At 39.0% G+C, this 26424-nt stretch overlaps 1 protein-coding gene and 1 long non-coding RNA gene across 7 annotated transcripts in view; one reads left to right on the forward strand and one right to left on the reverse strand.

Annotated features, from left to right (window-relative positions):
• Positions 1-26424, forward strand: part of LOC112488037 (uncharacterized) — a 325581-nt gene that overhangs the window by 213893 nt on the left and 85264 nt on the right. The gene's annotated exons all lie outside the window — the stretch shown is intronic.
• The window catches only part of pcdh7b (protocadherin 7b), a 107408-nt gene continuing 90185 nt past the window's right edge, over positions 9202-26424 (reverse strand). For 2 of the 3 annotated variants that reach the window (XM_017034111.2, XM_008321176.3), the window contains exon 3: positions 9202-11732. In XM_017034111.2, coding sequence (XP_016889600.1) covers positions 11242-11732 — 491 coding nt within the window. In that variant the 3' untranslated portion in view covers positions 9202-11241. Of the gene's footprint in view, positions 11733-13595; positions 13615-26424 lie in introns of all 3 variants that reach the window. The other variant, XM_008321183.3, reaches the window with a different exon arrangement.

A 26424-nucleotide genomic window follows, 5' to 3' on the forward strand; every position in this document is an offset into this window, starting at 1 on the left:
TCACACCCCCCCCCCCCCCTAGAGGGGGGGGTGCAAACCCCCCTCTCCCCCCCCCCCCCCCCCCATCCACTGTATCCATGAAATGGATCAAAGGAGGGTGAGCAAAAGTGCAGGAACTAGGCCAACAAGAAACAAGTCAAGGAAGTGTTCGAACTGAAGGGCTCTTGAGGAGGAGAGTGCAATCAGTAGTGTGTGGTTGTGTAGGAGATATACTATATATTTCTTTTTATACCCCTGAGTGTTTTACATCAATCCACATGGGGAATGATGGGCTCACTAAGTCTGTTCTTCAAGAAGTGGGACTTCATTGCACTTTTACGGCCGCTGCCCTGTGAATGTTATCCTCATGGTGAGGAGCAACATTAACCTCTCCTTCAACGCTTTTCTCCTCTCACTTTTTTATGATCCTTACCCTTTGGCTTTGGTCTATATAAAAAAGAAATTTGAGGATATAAAAAAAGGCCAATTGTAGTGTTCGCAGATAAAGTCTACAGCGCTTGTATTATATTCCTGTGCTAGGGTATGGAATTCTAAGGTGCAATTATGGAACATAAATCCTCGGATGTGGATGTTGGACAGACGTGACCCTGTGCGCCAACGCCCCCGTCAGTCTGGTTTTGCACCATAACACCCTATGATTCACGTCAGAGACGTAGTGTGATGTACGTCTGCCATCTGATTATCATAATTATCTCTGACACCAGGCCCTTTTGTCTTCTCTTCTGTTCATGTTTGCATGAGAAACTTTACAGTCTACTGTACAGTAGATGAGGACAAAAGAAGTTTGTTGAACATTTCAGTCAGCAGGGAAAAAGAAGCTGCAGTATGATGTTCAGGACAATACTGCGTTAACAGCCAAGATGTCAGGTTCCCAAGTTCCAAGTTGGGAACAGGGGACCAAATGGGACAGAACATCTGGGTCACCAAATTATATTTCTTTAATTTTACTACTCTATTTTAAAGTACTTCTATATTGTTTGTTCACAGTATGACAGCTCTCACATCTATACATGCTAAAGTATAACTTTGAGTTGAGCGTTATGTACAGTGCTTGGGATCCTTCCAACCATAGAGGAGGTTTGTAGTCTGAGGAATCTTGTGTAAAGTCTTGTAGCAATAATGTGCAAACTGGTCTGTAAACAAGGGTGACAATCATGTGACAGCATGTTGTGGGGAGCTTAACGGCCCTAATTAACGGTTAATTTACAGGAAAGCAAACAGACAGCAGCCAAGCTAACAGCTTGAACCATACCTGTATGGTGTTTTCACACAGCAGAAGTGACTTTTTATATTCTCTACATCTCTGTTTTCTCTTTTCTAACTGTTTAAATATTGGAGAAGGTCGGGCGAATTCTAATAGATACCAATATCCTGCATCTTCTTACCTCAATCCAAAACATTTTTTCCCCTTCTTGACTATTCCTACAAACTCACGTGTTCAGTTCCTGTCAAGCCATTGGTATATACTGGACACCAGTGTAACCACACAGAAGTGTCTGTTCAGTTTCGTGAGTTACAAAATATTTTTGCAGCAATGATAAGATATCAATCTGATGAGAGAGTCTAAATGAGATGCTTTTGTTTAAAGGGAGACTCCACAGGGTACCTTAAATGTTTGATACCTACTGTGGCATTTATTATGTTGAAGGTTAATTGGAGCATAAATTACTCTGAGCTTTTTTTTTATTCTATTAAACTGCTCCCCGAAGAAATAAGAGACTGCTGTCTCAGACTGTGTCCTGGCCAAGGAAAAGATTTGTATCTGTAATCCACCTTTCGGTAATTACACACAAGCTGCAGATTCCACATTATATTCCTAATGCTGAAAAGACAAAAAATCACAAATGAAAGCTTTCAGAATGCCTTTACCACAGAGTGCCCAGTCTGCAAACAGGCCATTAGATGTTCCTTCAATGATGTGTACGGTATATTCTATAAACAAAATGTTGTTTTAGACTTAAAATGTTTAAATTTCAAGGTTATTACAGAAATGTCTTTTTAATGAGTAAGAAAGCCCAGTGGACACTTTTTACCTCGTTCATGGTTTTGTGTGTGTGCTTTGTTTTATCTAGTTTTTATCGAATGGTGACCTACAAAAATGGTTAATGTTTGTTTGTTGTTCAGAACTGGTTGGATGTATAACCAGTGTAACTACATTGTGGTGAATATGTTGGTGAATATCATGTATACTGCTGAAAAGATCTGCCCAGTTTTCACCTTTCACTAGTCTTTTTAGGTCCCATTAGGATTTATGGAATAAAAAAAAAAAAGAAAAAAGAAATTGCAAGTGCTTAGCGTGTATATCCCAAGCACGGACTGACGCCTCACATTCAGTCACTCAGTGAACACTTGCTACCCACGTGATATTGTTGGTTTTTTTCGGCAATCGAATTACGGTACGACAACCAGAGCAATTTTTGGTTAAACATTTTGTCGTGAATCAAATTGTTCGAAAAGGTGCCCAAACTAGATGACCAGATCCCTTGTCGTCAAATGTGGGACAGTAGGACAGTGCAGCATTTGGACAATTTTTTGATTGTCTCACCAATTGTAATGTCTATAATCCTTAAAAGTTAGAATATTCAAAGTCTGTTTCAGTCATAATTGTAATTTCAAAAATCATGAAAAAACATCTTACATTAACAAGTCTTTTCTCATATACCTACAATATTCATTTATTTTTGGGAACATGGAACCATTTGATACATGTTTGGCTAAAGGTTCTCAGCGTAAACTAATTCAGTAATGGAACATTTGGCCACCACCAATAAATTCAATGATGGAGACTGATTTTTCAGCCTAGATGGAGTGTAGATGGAAAGCATCACTTTGGGGGCAGGGCGATGTCAGATAGTCAATCACATCCTCACCTCTATTCCCTTCACCATCTCCTCCTGTTGCCTCTCCTCTTTTCACCTCCCTCACTCTCTCCTGTTGCTGTCTGTTAATCACAGCTCACGTCCAACTGCTGAGAGTTCTATAGATTTCACATAAATCCAGCACGGATAAGTTTGTACGTATTTAACTCACAACTGATGTGTGATGAACAGAGGGGAGAACATTGGCCTTCAGTGCAGTGGTGTGGTGGCTTTTTGGTCTTTAAAGCGAGCAGAGTCCCTGTCTGCATCATGTGTGAGGTACAGGGCATTATGGGAAATGTAATGAAATAAATAAATTTAACCTGCTCCAACCCATTCCTCGCCTCCTACCATAGAAACCACTGTAGCTTCAATTATACATTTTTTAACCCAAGAAATTTAGCTGGAGTTGCAGACAGGAGGTAACAGAAGATCATGGACCAAAATATTGCAATGTATTGAAAAACAATGAAAGTTGTGTTCATCTTCGAATATAATATGGAGTGTCAGAATAAACAAGGTTTTGTCAGCCCAGGCTTGGTTTAAGTGATTATTTGCTAATAACACTGTTGTGGACTTTATCTGTAGAAATGATCTGGTTGAATTTAAATGTTTCTCAAATGACCACAGTTTAGGCCCACTCCGAGGACTCAGGGCCGCTTTTGTTAGTACAACATTTTGGTTGTAAGTCATCATTCATCAGATTTTCTCCATTGGAAGTTTTTTTTAAAATACTTGAATGGTGGCCTCGTGCAATTCTTCTTCTTTCAGCTGATCTCTTCAGGTGTCACCACAGCAAATCTTTGTGTGTTGTGTAAATTATTGAACAGAAAAAAAAAACAGTTAATAAAGAAGTCCAGTGTTTGCTATGCAGCAGTGCATTGTACTAAACTAAATCGAATCATAAAAGTGGATCTCAGGGGCTCAGTGACTACATTTGGACATGTGTCCACCTCTGTCCACCAACAAACAAAATTAACTCTAATGTCATTTGCCGTCAGGGGCTAGAATTGAATTGGTGCAAAAATAAACACTGATGGAATTTGTCTGCTCACAATTAGGTTAAAGTTATTGCAGCAGTTTCCTCCTCTACTTTTTTCCTAAGCTCTTTCATCCACAACTTGTAAAAAATTGTTTTTTCATCCCTGTGGTGCCGTGGTTAAGATAAATATGAAACACAAATCACTTTAGAAAAAAGCTTTGAGTGCCTTTTCACTGGTTTTGCGAGGGAGAAAATTATAAAATAAAATTTAAGGCAATAAAAGGCTCATAAATTGTGGATATCAAATGCTTCATGGTTGAATTCTCCTCACCAGTGTGATTTTAAGTCATTATTCTGCACTGGTGAGCACAAACGGAATGGGATTTGTAATAAAACAGTATATCAGGCTTTAGACACCAGAAAAGTGATCAATGATTTCATTAATTAGCTTTACATATGGAACAGTAGTTTGGTTGTTCCTCTCTTTATTGTAATTCTCCTGTACTTCACATTTTCTCTCTGCACTTTTATCTCCCTCCCCATCCCTTGTTATCTCCTCCTCGGACACCCGGCTGCAGTTGAGATTGATTCAGGTGAATGACTGATTATTATCGAAGCCTCAACTCTCTTTCAAGCTCTCGTTCTAAAGAAAAATAAGACGCCCACAGGCGATAGGTCACAGCCAGGCCTGTTTACAGCTAACAAGGCTCTGTCAAGTAGGGATCATAGAGACGGCTGCAAAGAAAAGGTGTTCCCACAGTAGCACTTGTATGTAATATAATGTGTGAAAACCGATGAGATATGATATACTGTTAGTGAAGGGCAAGATGAAGAGCTGGAAAAAGATTCCAAACTGTTGCATGAAGTTGAAAATGTGTGATGTGGATCTGATTAGACCATTGGCTCCAAAACCTCTTCTGCAGATAAAACAATTGTCAACTCCACCAACATGTCAACATTTGTGAATGCCTTTACAGTTCCACTGAACTACAGAAGTACTCTCCTTATTGAACAGAAAATGTGTGATGTGGATCTGATTAGACCATTGGCTCCAAAACCTCTTCTGCAGATAAAACAATTGTCAACTCCACCAACATGTCAAACTTTGGATTAAGTTATAGGATCTGCTGATTCTTTAGCCAAGACAACAGGGGTTTGATTCTTGAAGTACTTGTAGTATAGTACTGATGTAAGGACCCATTATCCTCAGACATTTTTAAAATGTTTTGCATGGCTATTTAATTTAACCCTCAAATTGCTTGTGTTGTTATGGTATTCATTGAATTCAGTCACTGTTTTGTTCATCAACCCAATCCTCATAAGTCATTTGGATGCACTGTCTCAATATTGAATTCTTTTTAAACCCACTGTAATTTGCTTTTATTTCCACCTTCCTCAACTGAAAAAAAAAAGTATCCCGTGGCAGACTATTTAAAATGCTTCACAGAAGACGGGGGGAGGAAATGAGCAAGATCATTTGCATATCGACATGATTTCAACCTGCTATTTCTTACAAATACAAATACCAGGCCATTAACAAGCAGGAACGAGGGGGGTACAATTGTCACACTTGAATTTCTCTAAATTGAAATTGTACACAAATAAAAGCTTCTCAGCCTGAGAACAATGCTTTGCAGAGTGGAGTGAAGAGTGAAGAGTTGGGTGCGACGCAACACTGTCACTTTAATTTCCCTGTGAGCAGAGAACTCTCTCCAAATTATTGAACACTGCATATGTAATTTTACAGTGCATGCCAGATTCCTATTACAATGCTATTAGCCGTTTGAGGGTGCCGCAGATTGTTGCTCATTAGAGCACAGGGAACAGCAGAGATTGTTTTTAATCACTTTATACATTAATGCAAGCGTACACACACTCTAACACACGTGACTGCGTGTACAACACTGTTATTAGAGGAAGGAAGAATGCAGGATAAATGTGTTCAAACAATCCTACTGTGCGCTCACCTACCGAGTTAATTTTATTTTGTTATTCGAGATGCACTAATTATTCTGGCAGCTTAAACCCGAAGATAAAAACAATACATAATTATGTTCCAATCAGTATCAAAATGTGGTTATTTAAATTTTTGTTTTTAATGGTTCCACAACAAATAAATAAATAAACAGAAGCATTTATTTTTATTATTTTTAAACTGGTAAATAAAAATATAAAGCACATATGATCAACTATAACCCTGTGTAAACTGTATATTCATCTAAAATATTTTAGTTTGGTCCATACAGTTCAAATTTTTTAGGGTTGTCTTTATACTTGTATTTATGATACAGTCACTGGCTTTTTAAGAACTCATTGAAATACTTTGCAAAGGTCAGTAAAGGTATCACTTAACGGTCGTATAATGCAAAGTGTAAAGATGATCCAGTGTCAGAGTAGATCATCTTTTCGGTGTAGTACAAGAGACATTTGTGGGTCGTTACAGGTAAAGCATCAGAGCAAGTATCCGTATACTGGAGTTGTAAGGTTTTGATTGGTCGGCCCTTTTCAGCCCCTCGGCCCATAATTTGGTGTCCACTGACTTGAGAGTATATCATGGTGTGATTTGCCATCTATCTAATGCTGTTTTCACTCTGGACTCTGCTGTTTTCTACTACAGGTTTTGTGCCGTGTGTGTGAACAAAAACCTCAAACTTTTAATGTGCATCACATTCACAAATGCTAAAGCGTCGAAATGTTTATTTCCCACCGCTTGTAATCTCTCCACACATATTTTACGTTTTTTTTTTTTTTTTTTACGAATGGCTGATAAGACAGACCGAAGCGCTATCTGGTGGACAGCATGTTTGATTGCTATATTGCACAGAAAAGCCCATATAATCCCAAAGCACAAAAATGTATTTGCTGCACATTAAGTAATACCGGAGTTGAATCATGTTATTTGTAAACATGGCATAAATACGACAGAGTATTAAGGCCACATTGAGAATAAAAAAAAAGAATAAAATGTATCTCTGTATTCTCATAAATGTATGACTTAATTCTCATACATTTTCAGCTTTAATCACGTATTTCATTTTTTTTTTTTATGCTCAATGTGGACCTGAACAGATTAAAGGCTCTTAATAGTTCCTTTTTTGGTCCTCTAAGGCTCTACCACTTCAGTGGTTGTTTACTTTGTTTTTGCACCACAAACTGGTTATATGAAAGTCAATGTACACAATATATTGTCATTTTTTTCTCTACATGAGATTAACAGAAGGAGTGAGTCTGAACAGACACACCTAACAGACATCATGGTTTTAACATGTTATAGTTTAATTTCTGCAGAGACAAAAATGACAAGCAATTTATTTACACAAACCTGTACAAAGGCAAAAATTAAATTATGTAAAATATCTCATAAATAGAAGTGGACTTGCTTTCAAAACACTTTGCCATGTTCAGCTAAGCTGCGTGCATAGTGACTCATATTTAAACAATGACAGAATTTTTGTTTCCTCAAATTTCTATATCAACATCCAAGTCGCAGGACAAATATTAATGGTTAATAGTACAAATCTCATCACACACCGTGAAAGCTATACGAGTAGAAGAGAGCACGGACTGAACACACACCTTCCGCAGAGGCAGGGTAGGGGGCAGATGGGGTCGAGAACAGACGGGGTTCAGTCAAAATTTACAACAAGTCCCTGGAGTTCATGGCAGTTCAAGTACGTGTAAATGCCAAGTTTTTGGCACAGTTTCCTTCAAAACCTCTTTTTTTGTCTGAGGTTCATGCAAAATTTCACAGCACTTCAAACTCAGTGTTTTGTTGGACCGGGTTCTATCGTCTTCTCTTGGTGAGGATGTTTAATAAATCCGTAGGCGAGGTGTGTGCTCTGTCAGTTATTCTCCATTGCAGCTTTTTTTCCCTTCTTTTCTTTTTGTTTTATCGTTTTGTTTTTTCCTCCCCCTGCCCCTCCACTTGGACTTCTCCTAGTAAAACTGTCACATTAGCATTTCTGTCTCTAGGCATCCTTAACTTTGAGCAGTCAAAAGTCTCTGAGTGTTTCTCCAGCTCACTCCGCCTACCTCTCTCTCTTCACATCTGTATTCGGTCCTAGAGCTGGTTTCATGCACAGAGTCGGTTACTGGACCTCAGATGTTGTACATGTACATGACTGAGACAGGGTAAAGCAAAGTACAAAAAAGAAGAAGCCTTTACATCATCATTATTACGATCAACAAGAAACTTTGAAGTGAACTTCAATTCATTTAGAACTGCACTACACTAGGAATGCATAGTTCACCAAGATCACTGAATCCCAGGCAGTCATTGTACAGCCACTGGAATATTGATGAACCTGGAATCGTACCGATTCTGCCCCCTCCCTTCTTTCGAGACACCTTTTGACATCGCAGCATTTTGTTTTGTAGAGATATGCAAACGTTTTTTGTTCAGTCTCGTTCCTTGTCCCACGTGAATCGTCATTTGAACACTGTTGCAAAACAGAGATACCCACTGGTATAAAAGGCACAAATTGCATATTTGCATTCACTTTAGTACTTCTTTATGATGTTTTCCCCTATTTCAAAAGCACTCTCAATATACAAAGTGGCACTGAATAAAGAAAAAAAAAAAAAAAGAAGCAAATCACATACATTGTTGTGATTCCTACGATAGTCTAGATATTATGGACAAAGGTTTATTGGCTGATATGAGAGGCAAATAATAAAAAATAGGTTTTAAAAAATAGAAAAGCTATGAAACGTGGACACTTAAATGTACTAACAAATGGCTAATGTGTCTCTAAGTACAACAAAAGCAAGCAACAAGGTGGATTTCCATGATCAGAGTCAGGACATTTTTTTGATTTTTTTTTTTTTTTACTTTTTTTTTCTCCATTTTCCTGAAACAAGTTCTTGTTAAACGTGCAGTAAAAAGTAAATATCCATGTATACTGTTAAGTATAGGAGCAGTTCTCTTCCAAAACGACAAGTAGTACTTACAGACTATAGACCGTAGACCACAGCGCTGAAAAAACAGGTCTGTTTAAAAACTGAAAAAAAAAAAAAAAATTCTGCTTAACGTACAAAAAAGGTTTGATTGCATCTGATGATATTTTGCTTTATTACAGTTTTTGAGAGTTTATGCCTTGGTAGCTGCGGGGGAAAATAGAGGCACGAAGCCTCAAAGTTTATTTGTCTTTTAAATGTGTGTGAGAGGTCATGGAGCAACAGCTCTGAGGATGGAGTGGATGGTTTGCCAGGACAACACATTTGAATCAGAAAAAAAAAAAATGTCATGACGACCTCTTTCCCCTGTCTCCTGCACTGCTCCCATTTAGAGAAAAAAAAAAAACATTTCACTTTCCCCTGTCTCCTGCACTGCTCCCATTTATAGGAAAAAAAACATTTCACTTCCTTAAATAATGCAGCAAAAACTATACTGTGCATACTTGATAATTTATCAGTCAAAATTACTGAATCATGTTTAGTTAGTTAGTTAAGCTTCAATTGTGTTGCCTCTTTTAGCAGTTCTTACAAGTTTAGTTTTCCTTTTGCAGATTAGGTAAAAAAGGAGCATCATTCAAAGTCTACGAAACCATCTACGGTTCAGATCGTTGTAAAAAGATCAAGAGAGTCTGGGCTAATTCCTGTGTGTAACAAGTAGAAGCAGAAACCGCTTCTAAATGTGCATGAGCATCAGAAAAGTGTATCATCAAAGGGTAAGCCACAGGTGGTCATCGTGTCTCAACACATCTGGTCAATCAGTACCGGTAATATTGAGACTCGCACCAGAATTTTGCAGAATTTGCTCTCGATAATTTGGGGAATGGAGAACTATTTAACCTATTTCAAACATGGTTTCTCACTGACTCGATAAATGTTCTCATTCAGTGTTCCACAAAGTCACAAATCAAAATAAACACTTCCAGCTGTGCATTTAGTTTGATTGTTCTCCGTTGAGCTGATTCCTACATTCGTGCTCAAAGATTCCATCTTCATCTACACTATCTTCTATGGAAAGTGATATCTAGTATATATCTAGTGTGGTAAAATGCAGGGGTTAATGTAAGTGTCTCTGCTAAAGGCTTTTTGAAGAAGGGAGAGAGGATCAGATGCTGGTTGGTCGCACGTACTTTATGATATTTATTGCTCAATCTATTACAAAACTAAAGAAATTGAGGAAAATATTGACACTAAAAAGCTGTCTTAGCATTTTTACACTGTACCATGTCCCCATTGGTGTGAATTTTACAGTATGCACCTGCATATCTGGCCTTTGCAAACAAACGTTTACAAATGTAGCGTAATTTGGTCTCATGCCTCACGTTGTACTCACCTGGGATTTTCAGTCAATACAGCAGTGCTGTGAGGCTTACCTAAGCATAGCAGCTCTTTCTCCATGTTTATATATGTCTACTAAAGGAAAAAAATATTGCGCAATTTTCTTTTGCACAGTTAGGTGCATGAAACATTTTTTTTCCCAGCCACTGTTGACATCACATTATGCCTCCAAGCTGTTGTATTTTGTAATAGAGGGATTTGATCTTGGATTTCACTGATCAAAGACGAAAAACAAGAGACTGAGGGAAAGGTCAGTGAGACGAAAGAGGAGGATGAGACTGTTGTGTGTTGCTGCCGTGGTCCATTGATTATGTACAATGAGTAGATTGTAACCTGTAAAGAACAATCACACTGGTGGACAGCGTTGTACCAGTGGTGTTACCAGTCTGAAATAAGATGTTGTGTTGCAGCAAATGACAACAGCTGCCCTTCCTTTCAAAAGAGGACTGGCATCAATGTTAGTGTTTAAAGCTTAGTCTTTGCTGTCCTTGTGTTTAATGCTGCCTCAAACAGTCAACATGGCTGATAGAATTTTATCATCCAAAAAAAAAAGTTGCTGCCAAGGAATACAGAATCCTGGATGGGTCATTGTCCTGTTCTGAAATTAAAATGTCGAACGTCAACAAAGTCCACGTGTACAGCTGTTATTCTCAACAACAACAAAAAAAAAGAAAAAAAAAATGAGCAGAAGAGTTAGGGAGATTTTGCGTCTTTTATGTAGGATGTTATGTTGGAGTGTAATGCATGCACGTACTGAATATGTAAAATGAGTAGATTTCTGTACAGATCAAGGGTCAGGCAATGCATTGAGTCCCAAGAGCCTGGCACGCCTTATCCCTAGTCCAGGGAGTACCTACAGCAGTTTCCCTCCTTCCTTCAACATTTATTCCAGGTCATGTTTTAAGTGGTGCTCAATGGTTTTGTTCCATTTATTGGGGTATTTTCTATTAAGGAGCTGTTGGAAAAGTCTTTGGAGAAAGTTCAACCCTACCACACGCAGAACAAGTAGTCTAAAAGCCTCAAGAGCTGTAATGGCGGTGGCCAAGCAGCTACGCTCAGTGTTACATACATGGTTGGCACAGCAGGTGTGTCTAACCCTCTCCATGCAGCTCACAGATAAACCTCCCGCCGCGTTAGAGTGCCACAGGTTGTGGGTTTGTACTCCCCGGTCGTTGCAAGGGGGATCTCCTCAGTGGGGTGGTGCAGAACCTCCTCTGCGCCCCCCGGCGAGCCATAGGAAGGCGAGCCAAAGGCTTCGTAAGAGGAGGAGGAGGAGGCCATTTTCTTGTTGAGCAGGTTGCGATTTCGGTCGCCCAAAGTGTTGTAAGCTGCAGTGGGGTCTCCGTTGGCCATGGCGGCCATTGCAAGGGTCTCCTGGCTGCTGGGGTGTTCGATGAGGCCGCTGCTACTGCTGCTGCCGCCACTGCCATTACCGCTCATGAAAGTTGAAAGCTTTGGTTGTTGGGGGGTGGTGGTGGACTTGGAAGGTCGCCGCTCAGGAGATGTGCGCACAGGCATCCAGCAGGAGTCGGAGTGGCCGTACTCGTCACATTCCCGGGTACATTTGCCAGTCATGGCTACGTCAGGCAGGGGCCGGGTGTCTGCAAGAAAAAAAAAAGGAAAGGACAACATAAGGGATATTGTTTATTTCACTGAAGTGGGATATTATAGAAATAAACTGACGCTTTCTTGAATCCTCATGTTATGGTGATTGCTGTGTTCTTGCCTGAAATAATGTGAATGGAATGAATTCCTGCAATAACTGTGTGAATCTACATTTGCTACTTCTATGTCAGACAACTACTGGACCTAAAGTTAACGCAAGGTTACAACAAGGAAATGGAATACATGAGCATGTTTTCATGTAGAAACCAGTCCTGTGGAAGGGATTAAGAATATGTAAAGAGTTGTCTGTGTAGATTCTCAGTCATTTAATCCAAAAATAGTTACATCGATGGCAACTGGATGGAGTAGGTTTTTTTTTTAAAGACATTTCACCTCTCATCAAAGAGGGTTCTTCTGTCTAGAACTGAAGAAGGATGAGTGAAACATCTTCAGAGTCCAAGCCGATTCTAATGTCAGTATTGTTTTCTTTAAAAATGCAACTTATTTACTATTCATTGATTTTAATAATGTGAAATTATGAATTTTAATAGTAATCTAATTTTTTTTTAATAATCCAAAATATCTTAAATTGCTGTTGCTGAGATTAAGGATTAGTACTTTTTTTCTATTACACCCTAATGTAATTTATTCAAAAAATATATTTAAAGAAGTTTTTTTTTTCAAATGTATATTTTCCTCATAATATGATTTGAATTATGATATTTTCAAAGTTAGAACTTCAAATAAGTCTCCTAATGGTACAAGGTACATGACAGTAACAACCACAGGAAGCAACAACCACACGTTAGGACAACAGCCTCAAACTAAAGGAAACCGTGGTGTAAACAATGTCATGCTTGAAAAGAATAATTTGTACGGAGTAGAGGGGGGGCGAGGCAGTGATGAAGGCAATCGGAGGGTGGTCAGCCTGGGTTTTAGTAAAAAAAAAAAAAATACAGGAACAAGAGTAGGTTTGTGAGATGGTTGCAACACAAAAATAGGAAAAACAACAGCATTTCCTCATCTTTGTGACTGACAGGCTGCAATCATATCCTCATCTAAGTAGCTTAATAGCTTTGTGGGGCTCAAGCCTTGTTATATCCTTTTTAATCCAATAATAAGGGTCTTAACCAATTTCCTTCCTGGGCACTGGCCTCAGATTAAATACTTCCACTGTATTGTTGTGCAAAGGAAATTGTGTACTTGCAGTGCTGCAGCAAAAACAACAGGTATTAGAAAGACCTTGTATCCAGGAATACGGTGCTGGAAATGGAGACTCAGAAGGGCCTTGGAATTAAATTATAAGATGATAATTTCCCGCTTAAGAAATGACCTATCTGGTCGTTGGATGTATCCTATGCTGACTAATGCCAATATGGGCCACTATAGTTTTACCACAGAGTTCCTGCATAAAAGACGGAAGCTCAGAGCTGATCGTTGAATTTCCATCCTACCCTGAACCCATCTGTCACTCTGACTGCCCACTTTAACACTGTATTCTATTCACATCTTGATTACACTCAACTACTTCTCTAACACCCCCGTTACTCATACCCCTTTTATTTTGTACAAATTGAGAAAGACATTTTTTAGTTTGTCAGACCTGATCTGTATTTTTTAAAACAAATCAATTTTTAATTACTCTACTACTGGCAAAATTTGCTTAAATTTGCTCAATGTTTTGATTTTAAACTGATACTAGGCTGATCTTATGGAAATTTACTTGTTGGCTGTAATTTTTTTGGACCTTATGTGGATTATGGGAAAACCAAAATTAAGCAGAGGCGATGGTGAGAGCAAACCAAGCGAAGCATGCCTTTGCCAAAAAAAAAAGCAAAACAATTTGGATCATGGCTTACTTTTAGTGCTCTTTTTCTCCTGTAAAAAGACACACAAAAAATACAACAGGAATCACTCTTTATGTTGTTGCACTTGTGCATTATTCATGTATTAGAAGCTTTTGACTTTGGATTTTGACCGAGAAAACTAGAGTCACGTGGACAAGAGCACCAAAAAGTGTCAGGCAAATAGGACACGAAAGTTGAGACAAAAAAAACAAGAGCAAAAGAAAGTTGTTTTTAATTAACAATAAAATCATTTGTTTGCTGCCCTGCAGCGAGAAGTTCGTGAGTGCCATTCCTACATGTCGTGCTTCTCCTAAATACCAAGTAAAATCCATTTCTGCAATACAAATTAGCTTTGAAAAGACATCAAATTATGACCGATGTATAGCTGTAGCCTAAGGGAAAAACTTCAACTAGAGGAAGGAAAAATAAAATCCAATACATTTTTGTCATTATGAAGCAAACAATCTACGGAGTATTTCTGTTTAATGAAATGTAAATAGCTAAAAGAGATGAGAAACTGGAGGCAGGAAAATAAAAATGCAAAATGACAGGTGAAATTGCAAATGTTTGGTTAACATGGCAGCTAAGGTAATGAAGAAAATGACAAGGTCGATAGTAATCTTTGTTTACTTCTTCTGAACTACTTTTTTTCTTATAAAATGCAGAGAGAGAGTTGATTTCTGGATTTCTTTTTTAAAGCTGACTTTTACTGTATTACACTTTTTATAGTTTAAATAAACCAGACCTAAATCTAATTGCTTTTTAGTTTATTATTTTGGATTAACTAATCACATATATACCCATGCTAAATGGTAGCCATTTATGTCTGACTTAACCTGAAGACAGATCATCTGTTGTGTTATTTATTTTTATGTTTCGCTATGTACTGGCTTCTATCTGACAGCGAGGGAAGTGGTGCGGGCAGTGTCAGTGCTTTTAAAGTTTGGGTTTTTTTCAGCTGCAATTTCAGCTTTTGTCAGGTTTTAGGGAATTAACAGGAAACTGTATTTCATATAAATGACATGGTTGTCTGCAAAGAAGTTGACGAAGAAGAATTTCAGAATCAGCATGACAACAAAAGTGTTTTTTGCTGCCCTTTGTTTAAAAAAATATCTCATTATCTGTAACCACAAAACATGGGATTTTATGTCATAGTTTGTGTTTGAGTAGTGTGGCAGGAAGAAAAGCATCTTGAACCTCCCTTTTCTAGCTTCTTCTTCTCCTTCAGAAACACCTCCATCAATTATTTGCTCATTTACAGCTTTGATCGAAGCTGCATTGGAGGACCCTCTGGTGCCCCCTGAGGCCTGAATGCTTATCTTATCGCCTTCGCAGTCAGATCCTTTTGGACTGACAAGTTAAAAACAGCCAGGGAGAAACCTTTAATTTCCACTAGTCAACCTTTAGCACCAGAACATAAGTGTCCAAATAAATAAGGCTGATTCTGTTTTAACCACGTAACACTGCCACTGCTATAAGGTTTTCTTCTGGCCCCACTTTTAGCTGTCTTAGGTTAACTTAGCTTTTCATAAAGCTAAAGGTTCAGACTGAAGTCAAGTCATATAACTAAGCTTTAGCTAATTCAGGGGATAGCCTTCACCGCTTTCTCTGTCTTTACTTTTCATGATTACAGGGCCAGTAAAATAACAAGCTTTTTGTACACAAGTTTAAGTTGTATGTGCATGAGAGGACTAAAATCAATCTTTTCCCCACTTTGACTTTGCTGTTCTGTGTATTGTCAACACACATAGCTAAACGAATTTGAATATGTTTAAAGTGACTAATATATTTATTTCTCACCAAGTCAGATCACAAGACTTAGAGTATCACAGAAGAAGCAGGTTTTTACTGCAGATAGGAAAAACACAGACAATGCAAAAGCCAACGATGTTCTGACGACCTGGGGTGCCCTACCTCTCCTTTTTGATTGACTGTTTCCTCAATTCAAACTTCTGGACACAAAAAGAAAATAAAAACTGTTTGTAATATTTCTATAGAGAAAACATTCACTGTTGTGTCCTTACAAATCTAAAAACCCTTCCAAGACGGCGTCTTCAAAGAAAAGCCCTCAGAGCACACACACAGAGTGAACTGTGGCAGCCTTTTGTTGCATATTCACAAACATCCCACAAGCCCTCGCTATTAACTCCAAACCAGACAAAACAAGTGGGTCACTCTGTTGTATTTAAAAAGCCTCAGTGCAGCACTGCGAGCCACACAAGGAGCCCTCGCCAATCTCCACTGTTTTGTGCGTTGCTTTCATCCTAACGGTAGCTCTTTGGTGTGCTAACAAAAGATTGCAGTACTAACCATTAGAAAGACGTTGTATTTACATAGAAAGCAGCTCCCAGAGGTGTTTATAGTTCATGGTATTGATGGATCAAAGTTTGGTGTAAGAGTTTGTGGTTTGATTTTTATGTGCTTATTATTATTATTATTATTATTATTATTATTATTATTCTTATCACTACTGAGCTACAACAGTGATTGGCTTCTTTATCGTTTGCTGATATAATGATGCAGTTCAAAAATAATTTTAGATGCTAAGGTTGCGCGGCCAATGCAGACCAATGTCTTGTGCGTAGCCGTGTGACCTTGTTTTTAAACTGTAGCCATTAAGATCCATTTGCAGTCGACATTCATCTAAGTGACCTAATCTCTCACTTCCTCTCTCTAGTTTCCTCTAGTCTCTTTAAGGCTCCTCTAGATTCCAATCTTATGTTGCTTAATTTATTTTTGCTAACATTGCAATACATTTTGCTAACTCCTGTAAACAGAAATATTTTGAGGATGGTGGTCTTTGGTTGATACCCCACTCCCACGTAATGATTTCTAGTGTAATATTTTAATTATTAGTTTATTAGAATTAGTGGTCATATACATAGGCGTGTTCATTGAGGTTTTTGAACTCATTTTGAATTAGACTGGAGTTAGAGGAGAAGGCATTGAGAGGGTTGGAGTGCATGCCCAGTGGAGAAGGGTCAGGGCTTTGGAAGAAGCTACGCAGCAGATTGAGTTGGGAAGAACCTGCCTTGGGCCATCACAGGCCAGACATGGAGCCAAAGAAAGCTTTGGAGGAAGGAAAAAGGAGTTGTGAGAGACATGAAAGCAGGGTGAGAGGAGAAATAATCGAGGACATTCACAAAGGCAGCAGAAGGAGAGAGAAAAGTACAAGGGGAGAAGGAGTGACGGCCTGAAGAACTCTGATAACAAAAGACGTGCTGCAAATAACTCCTGCTGTCACGCACTCTCATTACAAGATGTCTCAAAAATGCAGACGCTGACCTTTGGAGCCGTCATCTCCTTAAATTAGGACTTCTCTGTCTCACCTCTGCGCTAACTCCTTCCAGTCACATTTCTCATATTAGGACAGACAAAAAACGACCCAAACACTTTAACCTCCAAATGTCATTTACACCCATGCACATGCCTCCAATTTGGATCCAAAGTAGAGCGTGTTAGCTTTTGATCGCGATGGAGAACATTTGAAGAACGAACGGAAGAGGACGAGAGGAAAGAAGAGCAGCTTGTGATTGCTTCGCAGCCCTCATCAGAGAATATCCCTGTTCAGACAGATCTATTGTGCATGGCAGAGCAATCAGCCCGAGGATGACAGCGAACATTGCCGGGTGTCACAGAGATTACCACACGAAGCTGAGGCAGAGAAAATGAAATATTCATTCTGGAAAATGAAAAAAAAAATAGCTGATGAAAATAGTCAAGGCTTCATGAGACAATAGGGAAGACAGATTAAAAGTGATGAGAAGAGACAAGCAACAAGAAGAAGATCAGGACAAGACAAAAAAAAAAAAAAAATGAAGACAGACCAGACAGTGTTCTCTCTGTGTGTAATCGCTCCACTTTTTTTCTCCATTTTTACACAGCCAGGTTTTATTAGGGAGAAAATGTCAGTGCAGAGTGATCATCCCTCTATACCAGCTCTGTCTGTAGTGGTAGCACTTGATTTGAATTTGCAAATTATCATACACATTTTGCAATATTGAAATTTACTATGAGAGATGATCAACATTTTTCTTAAGATTCTGAAGTTGCTGTGCAGTATTTTTGTCAATATGTTTTCCAATATTCAGATTTGACAGTGAATTAATTTGGTCAGCATTTCTTGATTTTTTTTTTTTATTTTTATTTTATTATGTTATACTTTGGTCATTATACTGTACTGTATTAAGTGAATTATCTGCTGCAATACAAATACCCCACACTTGTTATTACTCTCATTTCTTAGTTAGAATAGAAAAGAAATAGCATACTGTTCTTTTTTCCTTACTAACATTTTGCTAAATGTTATTATTGTGATTTGAATGAGTTCGGTTCTGTTGTACTAAGCTCTGTCCATAGTTCTTAACAATTGGCTAACTTAGCTGAATTAGCTGATGATTTATTGATGGATAGCTTGGTTTCATGCTATTGTTAACTGGGAAATTTTGTTATTTAATCAAATCTTTGTCACTCTTTTTGTGTCTACATTTCTGCCGTTTATTTGATGGAATTTTAGGGTATTTTTTTCCTCAATCTGTCAGATATCAGGTAGCACTTTTGTCTAAGTTTTTTATTTGTGTAAAGAAAAACAAAGGAGGCAGTTGGCACCTTGTGTTTTTTTACATAATGGAAATTTGCCTTTTGACTGAAGCTCCTCAGTATTGAAAACAGACAGGCAAACATGGTCTTCAAACATGGTCAGCATCACAAGTGTCTATGAGTAACAGAAGAAATTAAAGAAAATAAAGAGGAAAAGGTCCAAGAGGAGTCAAGGAGATTAAAAAAAATCAGGTGCAACAGGAAAAAGAAAAGGTGATTAATTATTAGGACTGTGACGGCAACTCAGACAGAACAGTATCCAGAAAAAAAGAAGATATTTGTCTTTCTTCTTGCTGAGTTGTTTGCCAGACAATTAAGAAGAGAGGGAAGAGAAATGAAGGGAGAGACGTGCAGTGGTGCAGGAGAAAATGAGAGGAAAAAAGGAAGTCCTGGGGAGCAACGGCATTTAAAAACCCCAGTCATGACTTGCACCGCAAGCGATGGCATTAATGGAAGGCATTAATGTCAGAAGTGAAGGCTTTCTCTGCGAGTTAAATCCAAATGTCAAACATGAGACCTCTGTTAGTTTTCAGGGGGGTGTTTGAACGAGGAACCAATCACTTCATTCTTCCCTTGTGCCTTTAATTACATGAAAATGCAAAAAAAAAAAAGGATTATCTTTTTTGGCTAACTTTTAGCTGTTTTGGGATACTCTTTGCTCCAATATCAGCTATTTTTTGGTTAAAAGATTAATTAAAAATAATTTGGAATTAATCTTTCAGAAAAGTACTTTTGTGTTTCTGGACAGTCTGTGGACAGTCTGTTGACGGTCATAACCATTATGTCACTGAAACCCTGCCCCTTGGCCTACATTTGACATACATCTGCCCTTTTCACACGCATCTCTCATCACCGCTTCTATTTGAAGTGATCTACACTCTGTCTCTGCCCGGGCTCCTTGAAGTATTTACTGCCCTGCAAGGGCAACAGAGAACAATATGGAACCCCACTGCGAAGCCTGGAGATGATGAGAAATGTCTCCTAGACATACTGTAGGATGAGTGGATTGGTTGAAGGCAGTGACATGATAGGGGAGCCTGATATTGTTTTGGAATAGTATATTTATTCTTATGTTTTCATAGGTGGATGATGACATCACTTTAAACTATAGCTGCCTCTACATGCCGACATTGTGAACAATATGATAAGCTTGCTTCATCCCTCCCCCTCTCCAGCAGGGTCAATACCCTTTCTGGAATAATGATGTGTTGCGGCCTGCTCCTGAGGTAATTAATTGGAGAGAGATTAACTAGCATAATTTCATTCTGTTGACGATCTTTCAGCCAATTATCGAATGCGGCTTGAACTCCCTCTCTCTCCCTCCCTACCAGCCTCTCTCTGTGTCTACTCTTCACAGCCAATTCTATTAGTCAGCAGTCCAACCCTAACAAAAATAAAGTCTATGTTTATGTCACGCTCTCCAGTTGGTGGGGATCACGGGTGGCCAATATATACAGTACAGCTGATTTAAATCATCAGTAGTACTATCTAGTCGGTCAGTTACACTGAGGTCAAACTGAGCTTCAGAATCCAGAGAAATGTGTTTTGAAGGTGACTTTAGTAAGTGACAGACAGGTTGATGCCGTACGGACAAACCAAACAAATATCATTTGTGTTAGAGTTGAGTTTGTGTTGTGACCACAGCTGTACAGAAGCATCTTCACCCTGTGTATGGACTACATACTTTTTCGGGGAAAGAAAATCACCTGGTCTAATGAATCTTGTTCTTTTTACACTAAGTTTTTGGTTTCATACCACCCACTGGGTCAGTAATGGCGTACAAGTTATTAGCTGGCTAAAAGAGGTAATGAGTAGATTTGTAGTGGAGATAACACAAAGTAAAAGACCAGTAGCGGTTGGGTCACTTCTGTTTAGCTCGTTTTCATAGACCTGATTGCTTGTTTCTTTGAGATGTTGCAATACCATAGATGAGTCTGTGGCACATTTCCTGCTACCTTGACAACATTGTGAAACTGTGATAATTGTGTAATTTTAGGTGATGAAGAAGCGGCAGAGGGAGAACTTTGTGATGTTAAAACCTCGCTTTTTAAATCTGCATTGTGAAGATTTAACCTAGTTCAGAACAGTTCTGGCAAGAATGTACCAGATGAAGTGGTGGGTGCAGTGCTCGTCCTCCAAGCATATCTGACCCTCAACCTTAGCTTTAAGTAGAAAAACAGCAGGCATGGAACAACTGGCTGCCTGCTGCATACATGATTACCAAGAAGAACTGCTCACTAACTCACAACAGAATAATAACAAAAAAACAAACAAACATCACAGTAACCACTCACAGAAGTGACAACACCATGACACCTGATTAGATTAGACTGAGACACTCGGCTCTGTTGCACGCATGCAGCACCGGTGGTAACTGTGGTGGTTACTTCTCCCACTTTTGACACTTCTTGCATTTACCATGCATTATGCATAAAGACAGACAGAAGAATACAAGCACACAGTGCGATAAAAAACACAGAATACAGATGAAATTGTCGCTGGGTGTGAAGAAAATGGTAGGGCTTGAACTGAGCTACTGGGGTAAAATCAGTCGTGTATACAGTATATATTTTGATCATATGAAAAATATGTGTTTTTTTTTTTTACTGTTAAAGCCTTATTTCTTAAACATATTGGTTTTCTGTATTATCTCTCTCTCTCTTTCTCTCTCTCGCTCTCTCCTGTCTCCAGTCTGTAGAAAAAAGTGTCACTGCTTTTCCTCTGGTATTCTTATCACACACTCCCAGGCATGTGCGCACAAAGGCCTGTTTTACACCATTAAATGGTAATTTGTCAAAATACAATTTCATTTCTGTCCCACTCCTAAATCGAAACAGTGAATTGTGAAAAAGGAGGGAATGTAAAAAAATAAAAATCAGCTAATCCTTTTACCATCAAAACAAACGTATTGCCTACAAATATATACAGCCACACTGGGAAAACAGGACCTAATGTAGGTGTCAAATATCATGCACTGCAATTTCAAAGAGTGAATACAAGGGCAGCTGTGTTGCTGAGTTTTAATTTGATATGATTAGAATAAAAGGTACCTGCACGCTTCATGTTCAACATGTGTCCCGCCCTGAATGCCACACAAACTGCAATAAAACATGACTACTTACTTATGGCAATAGCACCAGCAGCTAATTAGCATAATTTAAAGCAGCAGACCGCCTGCCAGAAAGAGTGAGTTGGATCTGCAGTACATGTAAATGCTGCACATTGTTTCAATGAAGGCAGGCATACATTAGAGGAAGACCATTTGACTAAAAACAAACTGGTAGCATGATTATATACATCATACCATAATTTTGGTTTTCAAAAACATTGAATCAAAGTGTCACACAAAAGAGGCCAAAAACAAACAAATAGAAATATGTGCTATGGTTTGATTGGACCAAAGTTAAAGTACTTTGGCTGTGGTGACATGATGACTGTAGTCACTGGAGTCAAGGAAATATAAACATTAAACAACAAAAACTCTGTGGTTCATAGGAAACTTGATAGGAAAGAAAACCTTTAATAACAATCACCACCAACGTGCATCTAAATGAAGAACGTAATTACCGTGTTAGGTGTAGAGAACACTTAATTTGGTTTAATAAAAAAAAGTTTACATTGGGATTTGATTATGTGACTAAAAAGAATTACAGTAAATAGATTTACTGTATGTTTATTATTCAGTTTTTCAGGTTAAAGGGCTAATTGAAGTTCTAGTTGTTACACTACTACAAAAATATTTCTTTATATTCACTCTACAGTAGTAACCATAAATAAAAAAAATCAAAACAGACCCTCTGGGCACGCACAATCTGTAGTAGAAACGTCCTAACCATTTAGCTTGTGAGTCAAAGGGTCGAACAACACCTACCATTCACCACTGCTTGTCATCTTCAGTTTAGCAATTAGCTCTTAGCTACTAGCACACCCTACATTGGCTTGAGCAGGGCGGCATAAGTCATGACCTTATTGGAAAAGCGGGTGGTGGAAATGCAGCGCGGGTAATTGTATTGACCTCCAGGGACAGACTTTCAGTTTTACAATAGCACCGAGGCACATACGCAGCCTCACTGAGCTCCACTCCAGGGCACAGAAGGCAAATTATCTAGGCCTGTGTTTTCCACCTGGGATTGGTTGGTTTTTTTGTCATAAAGAAGGTACCGGATAGGCTTTGGTGTTTCGCTTTGGTGTAACGCTGCAGTAACTGCTCATCCTGTAATACTTTAAACTTTAAACTTTAAACTATGTAGCATTATCATAAAAATGTAAAAGCAGTTACAAGATAGCCAGTATGAATTGAAATGGGCAAAGAGGGTTAAGGTTCACTAAAACCTGCCCAAATACCTAAAAAGGCAGCCGCAGGTTAGCTGGTCATTTTCGCTAACAACACAGGTAAAGGATAGCTGAGATATACCTCAAATTTGAAAGAAAAAATCGAATTGTCTTATTTGACTTTATCAATAAATATTGTTAAAGTTTTGACAAAAGTATATAAAAAGCCAAAGGTTAGCCTTAGATGTGTTTGTTCCCATCTGTATGTTAATCAAGAAATACAAATCAAAGCCACTCTAGAAATGGCTTAAACAGCTTGCATTTAACCAAAGAAAAGCCATTTTGACACAAGAAAGGTGAAAGGTTTGGTAAAAGTTGAAAAACCTTTTAAGAAAAAGTCCAAAGAAAACCCGCACCAGTATGAAAAATGGCTCCAAACTTTAGACATAATATTTGGCCACATGTTGAGAGTGTTCATAACACAGTATCAAATGGATCAACACAGTCCAGTCCTGGATAAAAGTACTAAAACGATTTGCCTGTCAGCAGAAAGGTTTCTTCAGAACCTCTTCAAAGAATCTTTGAATCCAACCAGCATTCCTCGCTGTGTAAGCCCTCCTACAGTGCTTTAAAGAGTCAAAGACTGAAAATTCTCGTCACCACATAGTTCCGACCCTATCTGCAAATGAATCATATACGGCAAAAAATCTCAATTTATCATCATACACACTGCTTCGCTGCACAGAGGTAGTCCTGGGAGCCCAGCAAGAGTCTGGATTTCTTCGATTTCTTGAGTGCCTCAACACTCTCCAGACTGTTCAGCCACTCCTTCTCCAGCAGAGGCTCAGACCAATACAGCCTGATAACACCAAGGTGTCCTGGATTATAGACTATTCAGCAGATCGGTGGTTTGTTACCTCCTGGAGTACTATATTGGATTTGATGCTGCAGAAATCCACTCGGCAGCTGCCACTTTCTTCACTCACTCCAGGCCTCCTTTGACTCCAGGCCTGGACTTGGGTCAGCTCACCTCCGATTCGCTCTCCTCTGCAGAACATTTTTGTGTCTGTTTGCTTGAATCAACAGCAGCACATCCAGGCTGGCATTTAAACTCCCCACTGCTTCTGCTTATCCCTAAGAGCTTTTGGATGTTGGTTCAAATTATGCAGAATGAAGATGCAAAAAGAAAAAAAAACAAGGTCTGAGAACTGGCTCTGCTCCACCAGCTGCACACACATCACATCTGAAACATTCATCGGTGCATGATTCTTTTGGAGGCAACAACCGCCGCAGGCTTAAACAACAAGCATCTCTTAGTCACTTCCTATCCTCAAAACAAGCAAATCCAGCGGACACTTGAAAGTCTGTTTCCCAGTCGCATTCACACTAGTGGACGACAAAGGCAAATCAACAAAAGGGAAATGAAGCCTGGATTGGTGTCACTCAACACTCACCGTCTGCCAAGCCATATTTCCCGAACATCCCTTCCTAACAGACCATTTTAGCATCATACTAGAACTGCAACACCATGAACGGCGGCATATACGTTTATAGTGTATTATTTAAAACACCGGAGGCTCAATTTGTCGCTCTGGTGGAATCATCACAAGGCCAACATCCCTTTATGAAAAGCACATTTCACGCTGCCTGTTGCAGGGATCAAAGCAGCATCAGCATTAGCATTAGCAGCAGCAGCAGTCTGGTCCGTTTTGCTCCCTATATTTCCTCTGTTCAGTCTCCCACTGACAGAAATGAGACCACTGAAACCAAATGTTGCTTTATAAAAAGAAAATCCAGAGTGACTGGTGAGAACTAACAGGAGATCGGGTACTGTTTATTAATGTCCCCATCCAAATCCTCCAAAGTCGACCATCTCATTTATCTAAACAACAGATCAGCAACCTTAACAACAAATCTGCCATTTTTATAATTTTACAACCGAGTAAAGTCCGCCAATATTTGCAATAAAAAGAAAAACAAAATCAACCTTGCGTTTAGAAGCAATAGACCAAAATATATTCCAAAACGTAGCAGTTAGCATATCTAACATACCTGCAAGCAAAGTGCAGTGATTTTTACGTTCCAATTGGTAAGACACACTGTAAATCCCTCCATTGTGTGACGAAAAAGGGACACAAAAATTATAATGATAATACTGAGGTGTATTGTGGTTTTATTTAAGGTTAAAGGGAAGAGTGACTAAAAGTGAATCCTAACTTTAAGTGTGACCTTCAAACAAATTCAAGAATGTGCATCCCTACATATGTTATACAGTCTCTCAAAGTTTAAGGAAACAGCCACTCATTTGCTCCACCCACAAACATTACTTAATCACAGGGAGCCAATGCAAAAAGGTAGTGTAATGAATAACTGCACACACATTTTGTCCTGCAGGCAATGGAAAAAGAGAGGACACAAAAAATAGTTTCAGAAGACAACAGGAAGTAGCACATTCAAGAATATCAAAACAACAGTTTCAAACAGCCTGAAGAGCGCAGTGCGGATCAAATAAGACCAGTGTAGATATAACGTTGTTTGTAGCACAGACTTGGTAGAGATTGATGTTTTCACTTGGCTTTAGTTGGTTTGACAAGTCTTGTTGTCTTTGATCCCTCGTAAGGCGCAATAAAGTACGTAATATCCATCCTTTCAGTTGTCAACCAGTCTTAGTGTACTTGTACTCTTAAATCTGTAGACTGTGAATACCTGCCCTTGTATTTTTGTAAACTTCTGTCATAACTCTGTCTTTTTTTTCACCTCCTTTTTCCTCCTCATCACATCAGCCAACTCTTTTACATCAGCCATGCTCTCCACTTATTGATTTTTCTCCCCTCCCTCCCTTTCTCCTAGCCTTGATTCTAATGCTTCTGGGTTGTGGGAAATATTTATTCACATCGATCTGAGGCCGAGGTGATGGGTCTTTCATGAGCGTCAGAACTCAAAACTGTTTTTGTCCCACCGACGGCTCCAAATATCAATCAGCAGCGGGAAAGGGGAAAAAAAAGAAATGGCCAGACTGCAGATTAGGGCCAATGCAGCCAGTCAAAAAGGCCAGACTCATTTTCCTACAAGACAGAAAACAATAATAATATACACCAGACACCAATAGTCTGACCCAATGATGGAGTGTTTGTGTATTTGGCTGTCAGAGGCACAGACAGTGTCTACCAGAGACAAATAGATTCATTTTGAGGACAACCGGAGCAGATATGGACAGGTTTGGCCTTGAGGTGCAAAGACATCTAAGTTTTTGGAGTTTTTTTCTTCTTTTTTTTATAACATGCTCAGTGACCATGTCCGTGCGGCCCTTGTTAAAAATGCAGTGCCATGAGGAGATTTGTTCAACATCTCAATTGTATTAACATGAAACTGCGTTGACAGCCCAGTATAATAAACACAGCCAAACTCTTACGGCCTTTCGAACTGAACGTCTCCTTTCTGATTAAGTGTCGCTTGTGCATGAGGGTGAGAGGTGTGGGTGTGAGTGCAGGAGTCTTGGGGGAGACTCTGTGGTGTGCCACAGTTCACAGAGTGTGGCATTCCTTCAGGTTTCTTTTTCCTTTCTGCCTTTTGTGCGTTATTCCCCAGATGCACACCTTCAACATTAAGTCACATCACTGTTTACATCTCCCCTGTGTGTCAACACACAAACACACACATCAGGAACAGTGCCCCTGTGAGGCTGAATTATGTTTTCCCTCACTATTGACAGTGGCAGATCCCGCAGTCGACTCCACATCTACTGACAGCTTGTCATTTGTACAGAGGACAATATGTGCACTGTAGCTTTTTGGCAAATGACTGACACATATGTACATTTATTTTTCCAGCCCAGCAATCCCACACACACACACACAGGCACGAACTGTGTATAGTCGGTCACCACAACATACAGTATAGTCAGCATCCAGGCTCATAAGCACATTATGTCTAATCCACATGAACAGCACGGGCCTCAATGACCTAACTG

Source organism: Cynoglossus semilaevis, chromosome 1 (genome assembly GCF_000523025.1).
Source record: "Cynoglossus semilaevis isolate Cse_v1.0 chromosome 1, Cse_v1.0, whole genome shotgun sequence".
NCBI classification, from domain to species: domain Eukaryota; kingdom Metazoa; phylum Chordata; class Actinopteri; order Pleuronectiformes; family Cynoglossidae; genus Cynoglossus; species Cynoglossus semilaevis.